This window comes from Zonotrichia leucophrys, chromosome Z (genome assembly GCF_028769735.1).
Source record: "Zonotrichia leucophrys gambelii isolate GWCS_2022_RI chromosome Z, RI_Zleu_2.0, whole genome shotgun sequence".
Classification (NCBI taxonomy): Eukaryota; Metazoa; Chordata; class Aves; order Passeriformes; family Passerellidae; genus Zonotrichia; species Zonotrichia leucophrys.
Genome location: NC_088200.1, coordinates 67,804,165 through 67,818,771, shown reverse-complemented (window position 1 = coordinate 67,818,771; position 14,607 = coordinate 67,804,165). Strand labels below are relative to the sequence as shown.

The following is a 14,607-nucleotide window of genomic DNA, read 5'->3' as shown; positions in this document are numbered from 1 at the left end:
ACGGGACCTTTGCTAAGCCTAACAAATTTAATGACATGCTATATGTAGCAGATTTAAGGGAGGAGCTTACTTGTGTTTGCTTTTGAAATACTGACTTTCTTACATGGGAAGGTCATTTAAATGTCTTCATAGAATTATTGAAATATGTATTGATTTCAGGGGATTTTATTATTTTCACTATTCTATGCCTCCTACCTTGCCCTTTTTTATGTCAATAGGTAACAAACTATCCCTAGGTCTGGTGCATAAATAAATTAATAAAGTGCACGTAGAGATAGGCAAGATTACAAATATCAAGGAGAATAAACCTTTATTAGGACATCCCCCCCAAAAAACCCAAAACAAAACAAACCGACCACCCCCCTAAAAAAACAATAATCCAAACTCAAAAAATCTCCACAAAGTAACAATTACTTTTTTAAAAAAAGGATAAAAATGAACTAGCTGGGGAAGAATAAATGACAAAGTTAGTTCTTCAGTAATACTCCATGGGATGTCAGAGAGCTCTCTTTGCTTGGTACTTTTAGGAGACTGGACAAATGCTGGTACGTGGGGTTGAGGGATCAAATGTGCTGCTTGCAGATAGATGGGTTGCCTGCCATAATACAGTTTACCAAAGGAAAATACTCAAGATTTTCACTTGGAGCCTTACAGAGTCACACATGACAAGCTGTTATAGTGGAAGAAAGGCATCAAGGCTGCCAGAGAAACACCTATACAATCTCTTTTCTCTAGACTGTGAATGGCAAGTGGGAACATAGAGCTGCTTATTGTAAGAAACCCCATTTCTACTAATAGATATTTCCTCTTGGATGTACTGGGTTGTTCTCCTCTTCCTCCTCCTCCTCCCTGGACCCCAGCACTTCCTGGCTGCCTCCATGCCTAAGCCAAGGGCAACATAAAGCAGCCTTGGTGTCTTTGCAGCCTTTGCTTAGTTTGCATAGGTCATAAAAATACAGCATGGCCTTTTAACCCTGATCACAGAATCACAGAATCAGTTAGGAAGGATGTCTGAGATCATCAAGTCCAACCTATGACCCAACATCACCCCGTCAAGTAGACCATGGGACTAAGTGCCACACCAAATCTCTCCTAAACATCTTCACTAGGGTCTCTCTAGGACCCGACTGACACTGGCTAGAAGTGCAGTTTGTCTTTCATGCTTCAGACCAGTTCATTCCAGTGCACAAAATTCTAGAGTTGCCTAATTGCAGTGAGAAACCATACGGGGGATAAATTTCAAATCTGTTACAGAGAATTTTCAAGGAAATCCCTTCTTCCTTGGTACCTCTGCTAACAACATTTAAAATAGTTCCCTGCTGCTAAAAGACCCCTGAGGAAATAAGCTGCTGCTTGTGTGTTAACTTCGCCTCAGTGCAGCAGAGAGGGATGGTTTTATTGCAAAATTAGAAATTGCACTGGTAAGACAAAGCAAAAGATGGGCTGGAAACATTCTGGCACAGTGCCAGAATCATTTCTATTACAGAGACGCTGCAGATAGAATAAGGGAAGTGCAGAGGAAAAACAAGGCTGTCAGCTGCGAGTTGGTGTCTTCACGCCTCTCATAAATTTGGAACATTTTGTACTGTGCCTTTCTTTGTTAGATAAAATGTATTTCTTATTTCAGTGTGTGTTCTAATGAGAAGAGATGTCTGGCTCAATAACACTACCTTCTGTTTATCTGTGGCAGTTAATGAATTAAAGGGGTCATTATGCTGACTAGTCCATAAACATGATGATAAATTATGTGAAGAAGCATTTGAGGGCAACCTGAAAACATTTGAATGACATCCCCTACATTTATTTTCTTGTTACTTACAATAACCTTATCATTCACAAATTTTACAGGGATAATTCAAATAAAACGAAATTAGAATTCTGCTTTAGGCAGGCAAATTTGCATTTAATAAAAGTCATAAGTGGAAAAGCAATTAAATTACAGTAGGTTTTTTGAAGGATCCCTTTTCCTATATAAATATATATTGCAATTACTCCTACCTTAACTGTGGTATGGTTGAAGTTTCATATCTAGTCTCTCACTTTCCACAGAAGCAAAAGCATAGCAAATAATACATTTTTTGAGCCATATCTGCTGAACAAGACTTGCAGTGCATACATGTATATGTTTATGTGTTTGGATATGAGTAATTTCAAGTAAATAGAAGCATCATTATCATATTGTTCAAAGCAAAGCAGATTATTCTTCTCAGTCACCTTCTGATTTAAACACTGTAACTGGTGCTTAGTTTACGCTGGCTGGCTGCCAAGTGAAAGCAATTATGTGCAATAATAGCAAAATTAAGAGGTGAGTGTTGCTGTTTTACAGCAGGACATGGCAAAACCCATTTCCTTCTGTCAGCTGTATCTTGATTACACACACACCGTCACACAGGCAAGCTGTCTTGCACACACACACATGGGTGCACTAATTCTTGTTCTTTGTCATTTGCAGTCTTTCCTGTGGGTTTTAACTTGAGGTCACTGAAACCAGAAAAGAGGAAGAATATAGACCAGAGTGTTTGAAAGCAAATGAGAGTAAATGTCTTACTTTGTGAGGAAAGGACAGGAAAAAGAGAAAAAAAAAAAAAAGAAAAAATAAAAGAGCAAAACAAAAAGCCTATCCCAGTTATTGTTCTTGTGTGTGATAATACTTTATTTTTCGCTCACTGACAGGTGTCCTGGTAGTAAATGTTACATGGAGGAACAAGACTTACGTGGGAACACTGTTGGACTGCACAAAGCATGACTGGGCCCCTCCGAGGTAGGCAAACATTCTGAGTCTGTTTTTTCTCTGCTGTATTTTAACCCCCAGTCTCAGGCAAGAGACCGTACAGAGATTAATAAAGCACAACTGGTTATAATTGAAAACATGCACGAGTGAATTGAGTAGTTCTGTCTTCCAGAGTGAAACATGGGGTGGAAGCTCTTCTTTATTTTACTTTTGCATTTTTGACAGGGAAGAGGAAATACATGGGATTCAGTCAGAAAGCAGTTAATTTCAAAATGCATTTCTTTAAGTTAGGAAAATGTTTTGGTCCATTGTTCTCACCAGGTGGATATGTCTTTACCATTTTTGTCTTTTTTTAATGACTTTGCCTTTGACACTGTAACATTCTCACTTGTCAGAAGGACATCTTTCCTTTAACATGTGTAAAGGTTCTCTTACGGGACATGGCGGTGGTTGTTATTTTTTCAGTTCACGGCTCCTGCTGATGGAATCTATTGTTTGTACAGGTTTTGCGAATCGCCAACAAGTGACCTGGAAATGCGCGGAGGACGGGGCAGGGGAAAGCGGGCGAGGTCCGCTGCAGCTGCGGCCGTACCCGGGAACGACGCGAGTTTCACAGAGTCCCGAGGACTTCAGAACAAAAATCGAGGTGGTGCCAATGGGAAGGGGAGGAGGGGCAGCCTTAACTCAAGTGGGCGCAGAACACCCCCAAACTGCGCCATGGATGAAGTCAAAGCCAGCCCCTCGTCCACAAACAAGAGGAAAACTAAGCCTCCTATGGAGCTGGATTTGAACTCCAGTTCAGAGGACAATAAGTCTGGAAAACGCATTCGTACTAATTCTAGAAGCACTCCCACCACCCCACAGGGGAAACCCGAGACTGCTTTTTTGGACCAAGGCTGCTCTTCCCCAGTGCTGATTGACTGTCCTCACCCCAACTGCAACAAGAAGTACAAGCACATTAATGGATTACGTTACCATCAGGCTCATGCACACTTAGACCCAGAAAACAAACTGGAGTTTGAGCCTGACAGTGAAGACAAAATTTCAGACTGTGAGGAAGCACTGAGTAATGTGGCACTTGAATGCAGTGAGCAAAGCACAAATTTGCCAGGCTTTGATCCACTAAAAGCACCGACATCTCCTTCCTCCATTGCTACCCCAGGGACCCCCAAGGGAAAGAGGGAACTGACCAGCAATGGCCCTGGTTCAGTTATCAGTTCCAAAACTGGCAAGAATTCTGGCAAAAAGAAGGGTCTGAACAGTGAATTGAACAGCCTTCCAGTAATTTCTAACATGGCAGCCACACTGGATAATTGCTCAGTAGCAGATGGCAATTTGCAAACCGAAATGCCGAAATTGGAGGCTGAAGGATTAATTGACAAGAAGAGTTTAGGTGATAAAGGCAAGAAATCAAACAATTGCAAAGTGGATAAAAACCTTTCCAAGCTGAAAACGGCCAGGCCCATTGCCCCAGCACCAGCACCAACTCCTCCCCAGTTAATAGCTATACCTACTACAGCCTTTACAACCACCACTACAGGGACAATACCAGGACTGCCCTCTCTAACAACTACTATTGTTCAGGCTACACCAAAGAGCCCTCCACTGAAACCCATTCAACCAAAGCCCACAATTATGGGAGAGCCAAGCACTGTAAACCCAGCTCTCACATCACTCAAAGACAAAAAGAAAAAGGAGAAGCGAAAGCTGAAGGACAAAGAAAGCAAAGAGACGGGCAGCCCTAAGATGGATTCTAAGCTGGGGAAGCTGGAGGACTCAAAAGGGTCTGGCAAAGACTTATCTGGACATTTTTTAAAGGACCATCTCAACAAGAACGAAGTGCTAGCTAATGGACTGTCAGAATCTCAAGAGAGCAGGATGGCAAGTATTAAGGCTGAAGCTGATAAAGTTTACACATTCACAGACAATGCGCCCAGCCCTTCCATAGGGAGTGCCTCCAGGATGGAATGCAGCACTTTGGTGAATGGACAATCTGCCATGGCCCCACTGCACGTGTTGACACAGAATGGTGCAGACAGCACAGCCGCTAAAACCAACAGCCCTGCTTACTCAGATATTTCTGATGCAGCTGATGATGGTGGCTCTGACAGCAGGTCAGAGGGCATGAGGTCAAAGGCCAGCTCTCCATCGGATATTATTTCTAATAAAGATGGTGTTGTAAAAGGACATTCTTCAACCACAGCACAATCAGCTCAAGGGAAAGAGTCTCATTCTCCCTATTACCATGGCTACGATCCTTACTATTCCCCAAGTTACTTGCACTCTGGACAGGTCAGTGCCCCAGCAGCTGGGAACAGCGGTACCCCACAGGGGCTGAAGATTAAAAAAGAGGCTGAGGAAGAGGCTGAAAAGAAAGAGAAGGCAGAATCGTCAGATGCCAAGAAAAGCGAAAGCACTTCCTCTAATTTGCAGCCGCAACATCAGTCAGTAATAACTCAAAGACACCCTGCACTTGCTCAGTCACTTTATTATGGACAGTATGCCTATGGGCTCTATATGGACCAAAAGTCCTTAATGGCCTCCAACCCTGCTTACAGGCAGCAGTATGAAAAATACTATGAGGACCAGAGACTAGCAGAACAGAAAATGGCACAAAGTGGGAGGGACTGTGAAAGGAAGAACGACCCCTCCTTGAAAGAGATTGGGAAGGATGACAACAAGCAGAAGAATATTCCATCTGCCACTATTTCAAAGCCCCCTTCAACTCCAGAGTCCAGCAAAAATAACACTAAAATAGGGTCATCAGTTCCTAACAAAGGTGAGGAGACAAGCAAATCACAGATCCTTTCCAATCACCAGCAGCAGCTTCAGTCGGACACTTTCAAAGCCAAACAAATGGAAAACCACCAGCTTATAAAGGAGGCTGTGGAGATGAAATCTGTTATGGATTCTATGAAGCAAACAGGAGTAGATCCAACCACAAGATTTAAACAGGTGAGATCACAGGAAATGGAACAAGAGTGTCTTGGTTTACCTTTTAAGACATGAGATTTACTTTTTGCTACATTCTTCTACCTCTGCAGCCATACAAGCTCCACCATCATTTTTTCATGCTGGATTGTATTGTAGTCTGTGAATAGACCAATATGCCTTCCAGTTGAGCTGTTTGAAAAGAACAAAAAAAAATACAATTAAAAAGTCTAGTAAGGTGGTGACAGAGCACAGGCTTACGACCTGAACAGACTATTTTAAATTATATGCATGAATAAAGTAGAATTAGATTTCTCTTTTAGATGTAAATGGTAAGCAGTTTGCTTAGTTCAGAAATAAGAAATTTCAAGCAAAATAAGCAGCTTTCATTGTGAGAGGACTTAAAGCAGATTTGAAACATGGTTTGAAGTGTTTCCTTTTTTTGTTAAATAACAGTTGGCATTTACTAAAGATGGGTGAGCTGGTTCTTTGAAGAGTTGGCTTAAAGCATAGCTCTTTATCTTAACCCAAGGTGACCTTTCTGAAGCAGTTAAGTTCCCCTTCTCTCCTCAACCAACCTCAAGCCCCTACAGACCTACACAATGGATGAAATCCTCTCTCCATTGAAGTCAGTGATAGTTTTGCCATTGACTTCAGTGGGACCAGAATTTTATCCAGTGGCTTCATGCTGACCCTCGTAGATGTCACATTGCCTTCATTTGAGGCAATGCAACTGTCTCCGTGCTCTGAACTGGAGCCTCAATGCTTGATGCTTTCATGTTCTGGTGTATGGTACATCCCAGACTTCACCCTTACAGGCTGTCTTTCAATGTACAGTGGGATCAGGGGAGTGGGAGTAGAGAGCTCTAAAGGAAGTGGGATGGTACAGCCCTAAGTAGGAGAAGATTTCTGCTGATTCAAGTGAGTATTTGAACCAGACTGTTCAAGCGTTTAGTTGCGTGCTTATATTTCTGTGCCATGTGCCATAAATGTCTGTCAGTTGGAGAAAATGTTGACAATTAGCCCTTGCATATCCTGTACCAGAAAAAGAAGTTTTCCTGCTACTTCTCCGTAGTGATTTGGTGTAGCATTTTGAAGATCTCCCCTCTCCAGTTCTGTAACATGTTTATAAACTGGTGTGTGTAATACATTATTTTTAAAAGTATTTACAGTGGCCAGTATATGTTCTTTAAATCATGTGATCCTGATCCAATAAATACTTGCGTACCTGTAACTTTACAAACTTAAAATAAGATTATCAGCTGAAAAAGTCTGCTTTAATGTTTGACTTCCACCGATTCCTGGATATTTGTAATACCAGAGGTAGCATTAGAATCTTGCCAGCTAGATCAGCTTTTCATGAGCATTGTTTCAGGTATTCTAAGTACTCTGGCATATCATTAGCCAGCTCTAATTTTGTGGTTCACAGATACTTTTTGCTCTCTAGTGGGAAAAGTCTCTCTGTGGGCTTTAATTAAAATGTGTTATGAATAACATAGTCTCAGAACTTCATTACATTGCACATGTCTTTCATGATTAAACTAGTTAAAGGCATGAAGAAGGATATAAGATGAAGCAATTGAATTAAATTTTGATAATAGACTCTTGCTCCTTCATGGGAATATTGGTTTGAGCTCAAGGCACTCTGTGGCAAGCAAACCTCTCCTCTATGTAATGGGGATATGGTGTTAAAAATACATTAACCGAAATGTGGGAAATACCAATAACAAACTTATTTCTACGTCTAAGTTCAGAACAATTTTTTTCTCCTTTTTATTAGGATCCAGATTCACGAACATGGCATCATTATGTCTATCAGCCCAAATACCTTGATCAGCAAAAATCAGAAGAACTTGATCGTGAGAAAAAGTTAAAAGAAGACAGCCCTAGAAAAACACCTAACAAGGAAGGTTCCCTGCCTAACCTTCCAGTCTCATTAGCAAGCATTAAAGAGGAGCCCAAAGAGGTCAAGCGTTCTGATTCTCAATCAGTGGATGAGAGCAAGATAAAAAACGATGATCAAAAGACTCCTGTAAACTGGAAGGACTCTCGGGGTGCTAGAGTAGCAGTTTCCTCACCAATGAGTCAGCATCAGTCATACATCCAGTACTTGCATGCTTACCCGTATCCGCAGATGTACGATCCCAACCATCCGGCCTATCGCGCAGTCTCTCCTGTCCTAATGCACAGCTATCCTGGTATGTATTCCAAAACCTGCCTTGTGTGCTAGTTAAGATTTGCATCCTCAGGTTCGGTAAAGTCTGCATTTTAATATTTCTGTTAGTAGCTAGGCTAAATTAGAAGCTTCATGGATGACGTTGTGTTGCTTGTGCTTCCACTGGGGAATGTTCTGTAGATGAAACTGGTTTAATACAAGATGTTCCTTTTATGAACTCTCAAGTTTCTCAACACTTGACAGTCTGCTGTTGCTGTTAGACTGACAGATAGTTTATTGCCTATAAAAATATTCTAAGCACTTACTGTCAGAACCATTATAGTTACTATTTCTTTTACTTAAATAGGACCCATAAATGTCTGAAATAGTTATCAACTCAACCCTCTTTATAACCTCCATTCATCAGGGCAAATTAGGTGATGAAATTGAAGAGCAGTCATGCCATTTGGTAGTCATGTGATCTACTTTTGACGTAATTGTCAGTTCTGATATTGTCTCCTCCTACCTTGATTTAATAAAAAGTAAAAACAGTAACTTAATGTGGTATTTATTGTTTACCTGCAGGGGCGTATCTCTCTCCAGGATTTCATTATCCAGTTTATGGGAAGATGTCAGGGAGAGAGGAGGCAGAAAAGGTCAATACCAGCCCGAGCATCAATGCAAAATCAACCACTGAGTCCAAAGCACTGGATTTGCTCCAGCAGCATGCCAACCAGTATCGCAGCAAGTCACCTGTTGTAAGGCTTTGTCTGTTCTTACTGGAGAGTGTCACGTACAGGAAGGGGTAGAGGAGGAACATAACTGCGGGAAGCACACAATCTGGCATCAAGCTATGAGTGCATGATTCTTCTTTATAGTACAGCTTATAATAAAAGCAGCTTATAATCAGAATGCTTCTGTGGCATAAACTGGAAGTAACACATCTAACACAGTTCTGTGCTGAGGTTTCCTGTCTTGAATAGACTAATATAAAAATACAGATTCAGAGATACCTCCTGGTGCACAGATTTTTGCAGTCAAACAGGAAACTCCTGTTCAGAAACATAATGAAATGAGAAGTTGGGCTATAGGATTTGATAATATCCCCTCCTTGTATTTGCCAAGAATTCACATCTTCCAAGTAGCTGATTACCATCCCCAATTTCTGAAGATTTACAAATGAGATTTACAAAGTTGGAACAATTACTGTTATTTCATTTTCAGATAAGTTGTTGCGGGTTTTAATTGTGAGCAAGTCACTGGCTCTCATTGTATTTTCTAAAAGTAGTTTTTCTGCTATTCAGTCAGACTTGATCCCCAGAGAGCTTTAGAACAATGAGCATTTTCAGCAGCTCACCCAGGTTGTTCAGGCATTGGCAAGCCAGCTGAGGTTCAGGGAGCCCAAAACTAGAAGTCACCATGGTGTCTTCAAGATGCAGTGTGTTGCCTCAAAATCTTCTGCCTTGGAAAATCTTCCATTATCCATAAAGATTAGCTTGAGATTAGAATCAAGTGCAAATACTCCAGTAGAGATACTGCTTCAGAAAAAGTGAGCTTCAGTCATCTGTATTCAAAAAGTTTTTGACAGATAATAACATGGTTTTATTGTGATTTCATCCCTTTTAAAGTTCTCACGTCAGTTTTCTTTCACTTTCTGTTACTAGCCTGTGGAAAAATCACCAGCTGAGCGTGAGCGGGAAGCAGAAAGGGAGCGAGACCGCCATTCTCCTTTCAGCCAGCGGCACCTCCACACTCACCACCATACCCACGTCGGAATGGGCTACCCCCTCATACCTGGACAGTATGACCCATTTCAAGGTGAGCAGAAAATTGTCAATGGGTGGGATTAGCTTGCCTCATGGAATTGTTGCCTTGACACTGGAAATTATGCCTACATGAAGCATTTTGAATAGAGATTGCGCTGTTGGAACAGATGTGCATTACGTTTAGGGGGAAGGCTTGAAAATTCACAGCAAGTACTAGCAATAGATTAATAGCTTCATGTCTGAGAAAAACCAAGTTTTGTTTCCAAAACTGGGTGTCAGAGCATTATTAAAGATGTAGCAGTTAGGCTGTCATCCACATGAATGTTTTGATTCCTCCTGCAAACTGACATTAACTGGCTGAAAGGCAGTAAAATATCCAAACCAAACAACCTCCTTTTTGTATAATTAGGGTTGTGTAAGCAATGGAGGAAGTGTAGCAAAGACAAAAGCTTTTTATACTGAACATATTTTATGTACAAGGCATTCCAGTCACAAGGGTTTGTGCTTGTTATAATTTGACTGTTTGAAAGAGGACTCTTTGTATTTTGGCAAATGCCGTGCACAAAGTTGCAGTCGGGGAAAAAGCAGCACAGTGAGATACAATTTATTCTCCCTAGGTTTTATACCCGTCTTTGAATGTTTTTTTCTCTAACCGTGGACTCTAGCTGAATTAAAAGGAGGTTTCCTCCCATGCAGCAAAATATGTGCTACCACAACTGGTGGCTAAATGACATTTCTTCTTTCCATTGACTTGGTGCCTCAGCATTTATTTTTCCTGTGTAAAAGTCTTGACATTTCTCAGTGTGATTCAGTGATTCCATATGCCTTTTGGGATGCATTATGCTTGTTCAGTAGCAAAACTGTAAAAATGGTAAGTTATTATGAAAGTAATGTATCCTGAGCAGCTGGCATGTCGTTTCTGTAATTTACTGTGACTTTTGATTCTTGTTGTTTCCTGATACCTATTATTTCTACTGAGCTTCCTATTCATGAGCTCTCATACAACCCACTTAGCATCATGCAGTGCAGTGTTTGGTAAAGAATGCAGTAAGTAAAAATGCTGTAATTTCTTGTAGAATATCTATCAAAGACAGTTCAGTTTATTACAGAAAGGTATATTGATCATACTCGGCAGATTGTGTTAACAATGTTGCCTGCAATATTTGTTATTTATGTAGTGATAACCCCCCTACATTTTCTGGTTGTTTGCCTTAGAGATCCTTCCTACCATTACTCTGACCACAAAAATCCATTAAAACCAGAGGTACATCAACATTCCTTTGTTTCTTCTTTCTTGCAGGATTGACCTCTGCTGCCCTTGTTGCCACTCAGCAGGTGGCTGCACAGGCATCTGCATCTGGTATGTTTCCTGCACAAAGAAGGTAAATAGCCAATAAATTATATATTGTAACATAGAGAGGAGAAAGTAAATCACAGATTTTTTTTTTAGCCTGCTGGTGCGCATTTCCTTGTATGACACAAGTTTTTAAAGTTGAGGAAAAACTTGGTACTTTGGATTAATTGCAATTTTGTTCTCCTTAGAATGACATTTTGTCCTTAGTAGTGTTCTTTAATTGTAACATAGGTCAGAACAAGTAGTCTGTCTTCTGAGATTTTCCACAGAGTGTGTTTTAAGCACTGGTATTAAGATAAAACAAGAGATTGTGAAATATAAGATCCAAATTTTTAATAAAATGAGTTTAAAATTAATGTTCAATTGGTTCCATGCTTGACGAGAAGAACTTAGGATTTTATCTATTCTGCAAGGCTGCCTGGCTTGCTGGTCTTGCTTTTAGGGAGTTTTGTTTGGGAGCCCATTAGAGATGGTTTTGTATTTAAGTTGCACACCCATGTCATACATTTATATGCTTAGAAGCCTCTCAGTTATTTACTAGGTTGTCAAGAAGAAAGCTAGTATATTATGATGGTTCCATATCAAGTGAAAATTCCAAAGCATCTTTTAACATTAGGGTTTCATTCACTGCCAACACATTAAGACTCAGAGTTAAATGAATCAAATAGACCCATGAAGTTCCATGTTACGGGTGTCTGTCTGAAAGCTGATGCTAAAACAGGCGACCATTAGCTATAATTATTTGAGTAAGAAATGTTTGTAGCCCTGGAAGAGCTGATGGATGATAGGGAACCAGAACACAGAAAAACAATCCTGACACAGGTTACTTCTCAGGATGTTGTTTTTCTGGCAGGGGAGGGAAGAGGACAGGGCTTGCTGTCTTTTCTTCTTGGGTTTGAGAATACTTGTACAGATTTCATTTCATGATGCATTCAAGGTGCAGAAAAAAAAGTGTGAGGAAAGGATTCTGCTTACTAAAACCTTCTTTTTTCTCTTTTCAGAGAATGATGAATTTGGGGATGAACATTGTCATGTGACTGGATCACATGAGGAAGCGCTTTATTACAGACATCAGTTCCATGGTGTTAATTTGAAATGCCTTAATGGCAGGCAAAAACCAGTCATTTCATTTTTGTAAATTGCAGATTTTATCACAGAGTAACAAATGTTGCTGTAATTAGACTTCTGTTTTTATATATATATATATGCGTATATATATATATACATATATATATAAAAATATATATATATTCTTTACTTTTTTTGTATCAGTACCAAGGCTCGCACACAGGGTCTGCTGCTAAGTTGCGAACCACACACTAAATGGAGATATGTACTTGTCATGGTTAGGAGGCGTTAACCGCAAAAGGTTGTTTGTTTCCTTTCTCTCCTTCTTCTTCTTCTTCTTCTTCTTCCTTTCCTTTTTCTTCTCTCTTTTTTCCTTTCCAATTGTAAATAAATAATGTTATGTATCAGTGTGCCTGAACCTTGCATACCCTTCTGGTATTTCCCACAAGCTCTCAGAGAGGCTAACTGTGATGACACTTTGGTACAATGTAGATGTCTATTTGGTGGTTCCTATTAAGATGCATCAGTGTAAAATGTTACTGTACTCACTGTTTCATTGTAATTGTGTATTGTGAAAAATATACCTTTGGAAGGCATGGGGATTCTAGTACCACAAAAACTGTGTTGTATATAATGTATAGATTTTAAATGGAGATAATGAGCATCTGTGAATAATGAAATGTCTTTTTTGATAATCTTGAATGGCAGATAACCTAATAGCCTGCATATGAGAAGACATCTGTGATTGTTCTATTACTTGAATAGTCCTGCAGTCTTTTTTTTAATGTTTACAATTACCCAGATTTAGAGGAGAGACTTTAATGCCATTACCTGTTTACTTGTTTTATGCTGTAACCTAGTTTATTTTATGTAAAACCTATATCAAATGCTTTCATTTTTTTACTTGCCTTAAATAATTTGGCAATCAGAATAATGAAAAAACTTTGATTTTTAATTTTTTTTAATTTTTTTTTTTAATTTTTATTTCTGGGTGTTCTTGAGCCACTTTGAAAGATGTGTCATAGCTGTAGATAGCAGAGGGTGCAGCAATGGCACAGCTCCTAGTTGTTCTCCTGCTGGGCCTGTGCCAGTGTCCTCTCCCAGCGGGCAATGCAGGGTCCAAGCCAGATGGCAGATGGACCTCTTTCTGTTGACCCTGATAGGCTCAAAAAAGGCCCATGGTAACACTTTGGATGGTATTAGTGAAACTGAAGTCTCTAATACCTGTTTTAGAGCAGCTCTGTATGCTATAAATTATAGGTAAATTTTTTCCTATTATATCTGTATTGCCCTTTCCCCAAAAAATGAATAGATTCCTAAAAACAGAGGACCTGTCAAGTAAAAAAAAAATCCTTTGCTGTGTCTAACCTGCATTACTACAAGATAAATATTTTATGTGGCTATACCACCTGCTTTGTTACAATGCAGTTAATACAGTACACAGTAACATGAAATCACTAATCGTGATGTGAAAAAAATCAAATGTACTGGTCAGGTTTTTGAGGCTTTAATTTTTTTCTTTTTCTGCATATCCCAGTTACATTGATTGTCAAAACTGTTTTTTAATGTTTTACTGGTTGTTTTTGTTTTGTGTTTGTTGGGTTTTTTTTGACAGGGTGAATTACTGCAAGTTAAAGATTGTTCTTGGAGTTGGTTCCGTTTCTTCTACCTTGTGAATACTTAATACAGAAGGATGAATTAAAGATTCCCAACAGACAAGCACACTTGGACTTTTATATTACTATGATGAATCTGCCATTAATATTGCTATAATTGTTTTATTTTTATAGGCATAAAATCAGTTCCCTTAGTGAATAGTTATAAGGTTTATTGATTTTTACTACACATCATTCATCTGTGGCTTACTATTATTGTCTTGTTCTGAACACATTCAGAAGTCTCACAGTGGTGACATACTACAAGTTAGCCTCATAAAAAAATGGGAAGGAAGGGGTGTTTTCTTTGAAAAAGGGGATATTGTGAATGCAGGGCTCTTGAAATAATAAATGCCTTATTACTTCTATAGTAAAGGCTCAGATGGCTTTTGTGTTGAAACATACCATTGACTTTTGTTTTTTCCTGCCTAAACCATTAATGCTACCACAGTAAAGTAGATGTTATAAATTCACACTATGGGTGATTTTTAGTGTGGTTTGAGTGTCATAAGTAACTGGAATGAATTACTCTGATTGATACAGGGTAAGCAACAGTTAAAATTACAGTTAACATTATAGTTTTACTGTATCCTTGAAGTCTGTAAGAGTGGCTAACATCTCTTGCCATATATTGTCTTCTTCCATTTAAGATTATTATGTCTTCCATCTGGCTTCATATCCCTCTTTTTGGTTTAACACTGGTTTAACATACTGACCTCCCTAAAGGCTGTGCCACAGTGAGTGTCACTCTCTGGTTCAGCACTCCCCAAAGGGTGCTCACCCACACATCTGAGCACTGATGTGCAGCTGCCAGGGTGATCCACCACTGTGTGAGCATCCAAAGGAAGAGCAAACTCAAGCAGAAATACAAGGAAGACAGTTTATACACTGGGAACTAAGAGCTGCAGAGGCTGGTCACTGAAAATGGGCCACAGAATCATCATGAT

The 14,607-nt window shown here is 39.6% G+C and overlaps 1 protein-coding gene across 5 annotated transcripts in view; it reads left to right on the top strand.

Annotated features, from left to right (window-relative positions):
• The window catches only part of ZNF608 (zinc finger protein 608), an 83,381-nt gene extending 71,306 nt beyond the window's left edge, over window positions 1–12,075 (top strand). For 4 of the 5 annotated variants that reach the window (XM_064736140.1, XM_064736138.1, XM_064736139.1 and 1 more), the window contains exons 4-10: window positions 2,674–2,761; window positions 3,235–5,686; window positions 7,443–7,860; window positions 8,403–8,575; window positions 9,482–9,635; window positions 10,884–10,965; window positions 11,939–12,075. In XM_064736140.1, the coding sequence (XP_064592210.1) occupies window positions 2,674–2,761; window positions 3,235–5,686; window positions 7,443–7,860; window positions 8,403–8,575; window positions 9,482–9,635; window positions 10,884–10,965; window positions 11,939–11,945 (3,374 nt within the window). In that variant the 3' untranslated portion in view covers window positions 11,946–12,075. Of the gene's footprint in view, window positions 1–2,673; window positions 2,762–3,234; window positions 5,687–7,442; window positions 7,861–8,402; window positions 8,576–9,481; window positions 9,636–10,883; window positions 10,970–11,938 lie in introns of those variants that run through there. The other variant, XM_064736141.1, reaches the window with a different exon arrangement.
• Window positions 12,076–14,607: the final 2,532 nt, after the last annotated feature.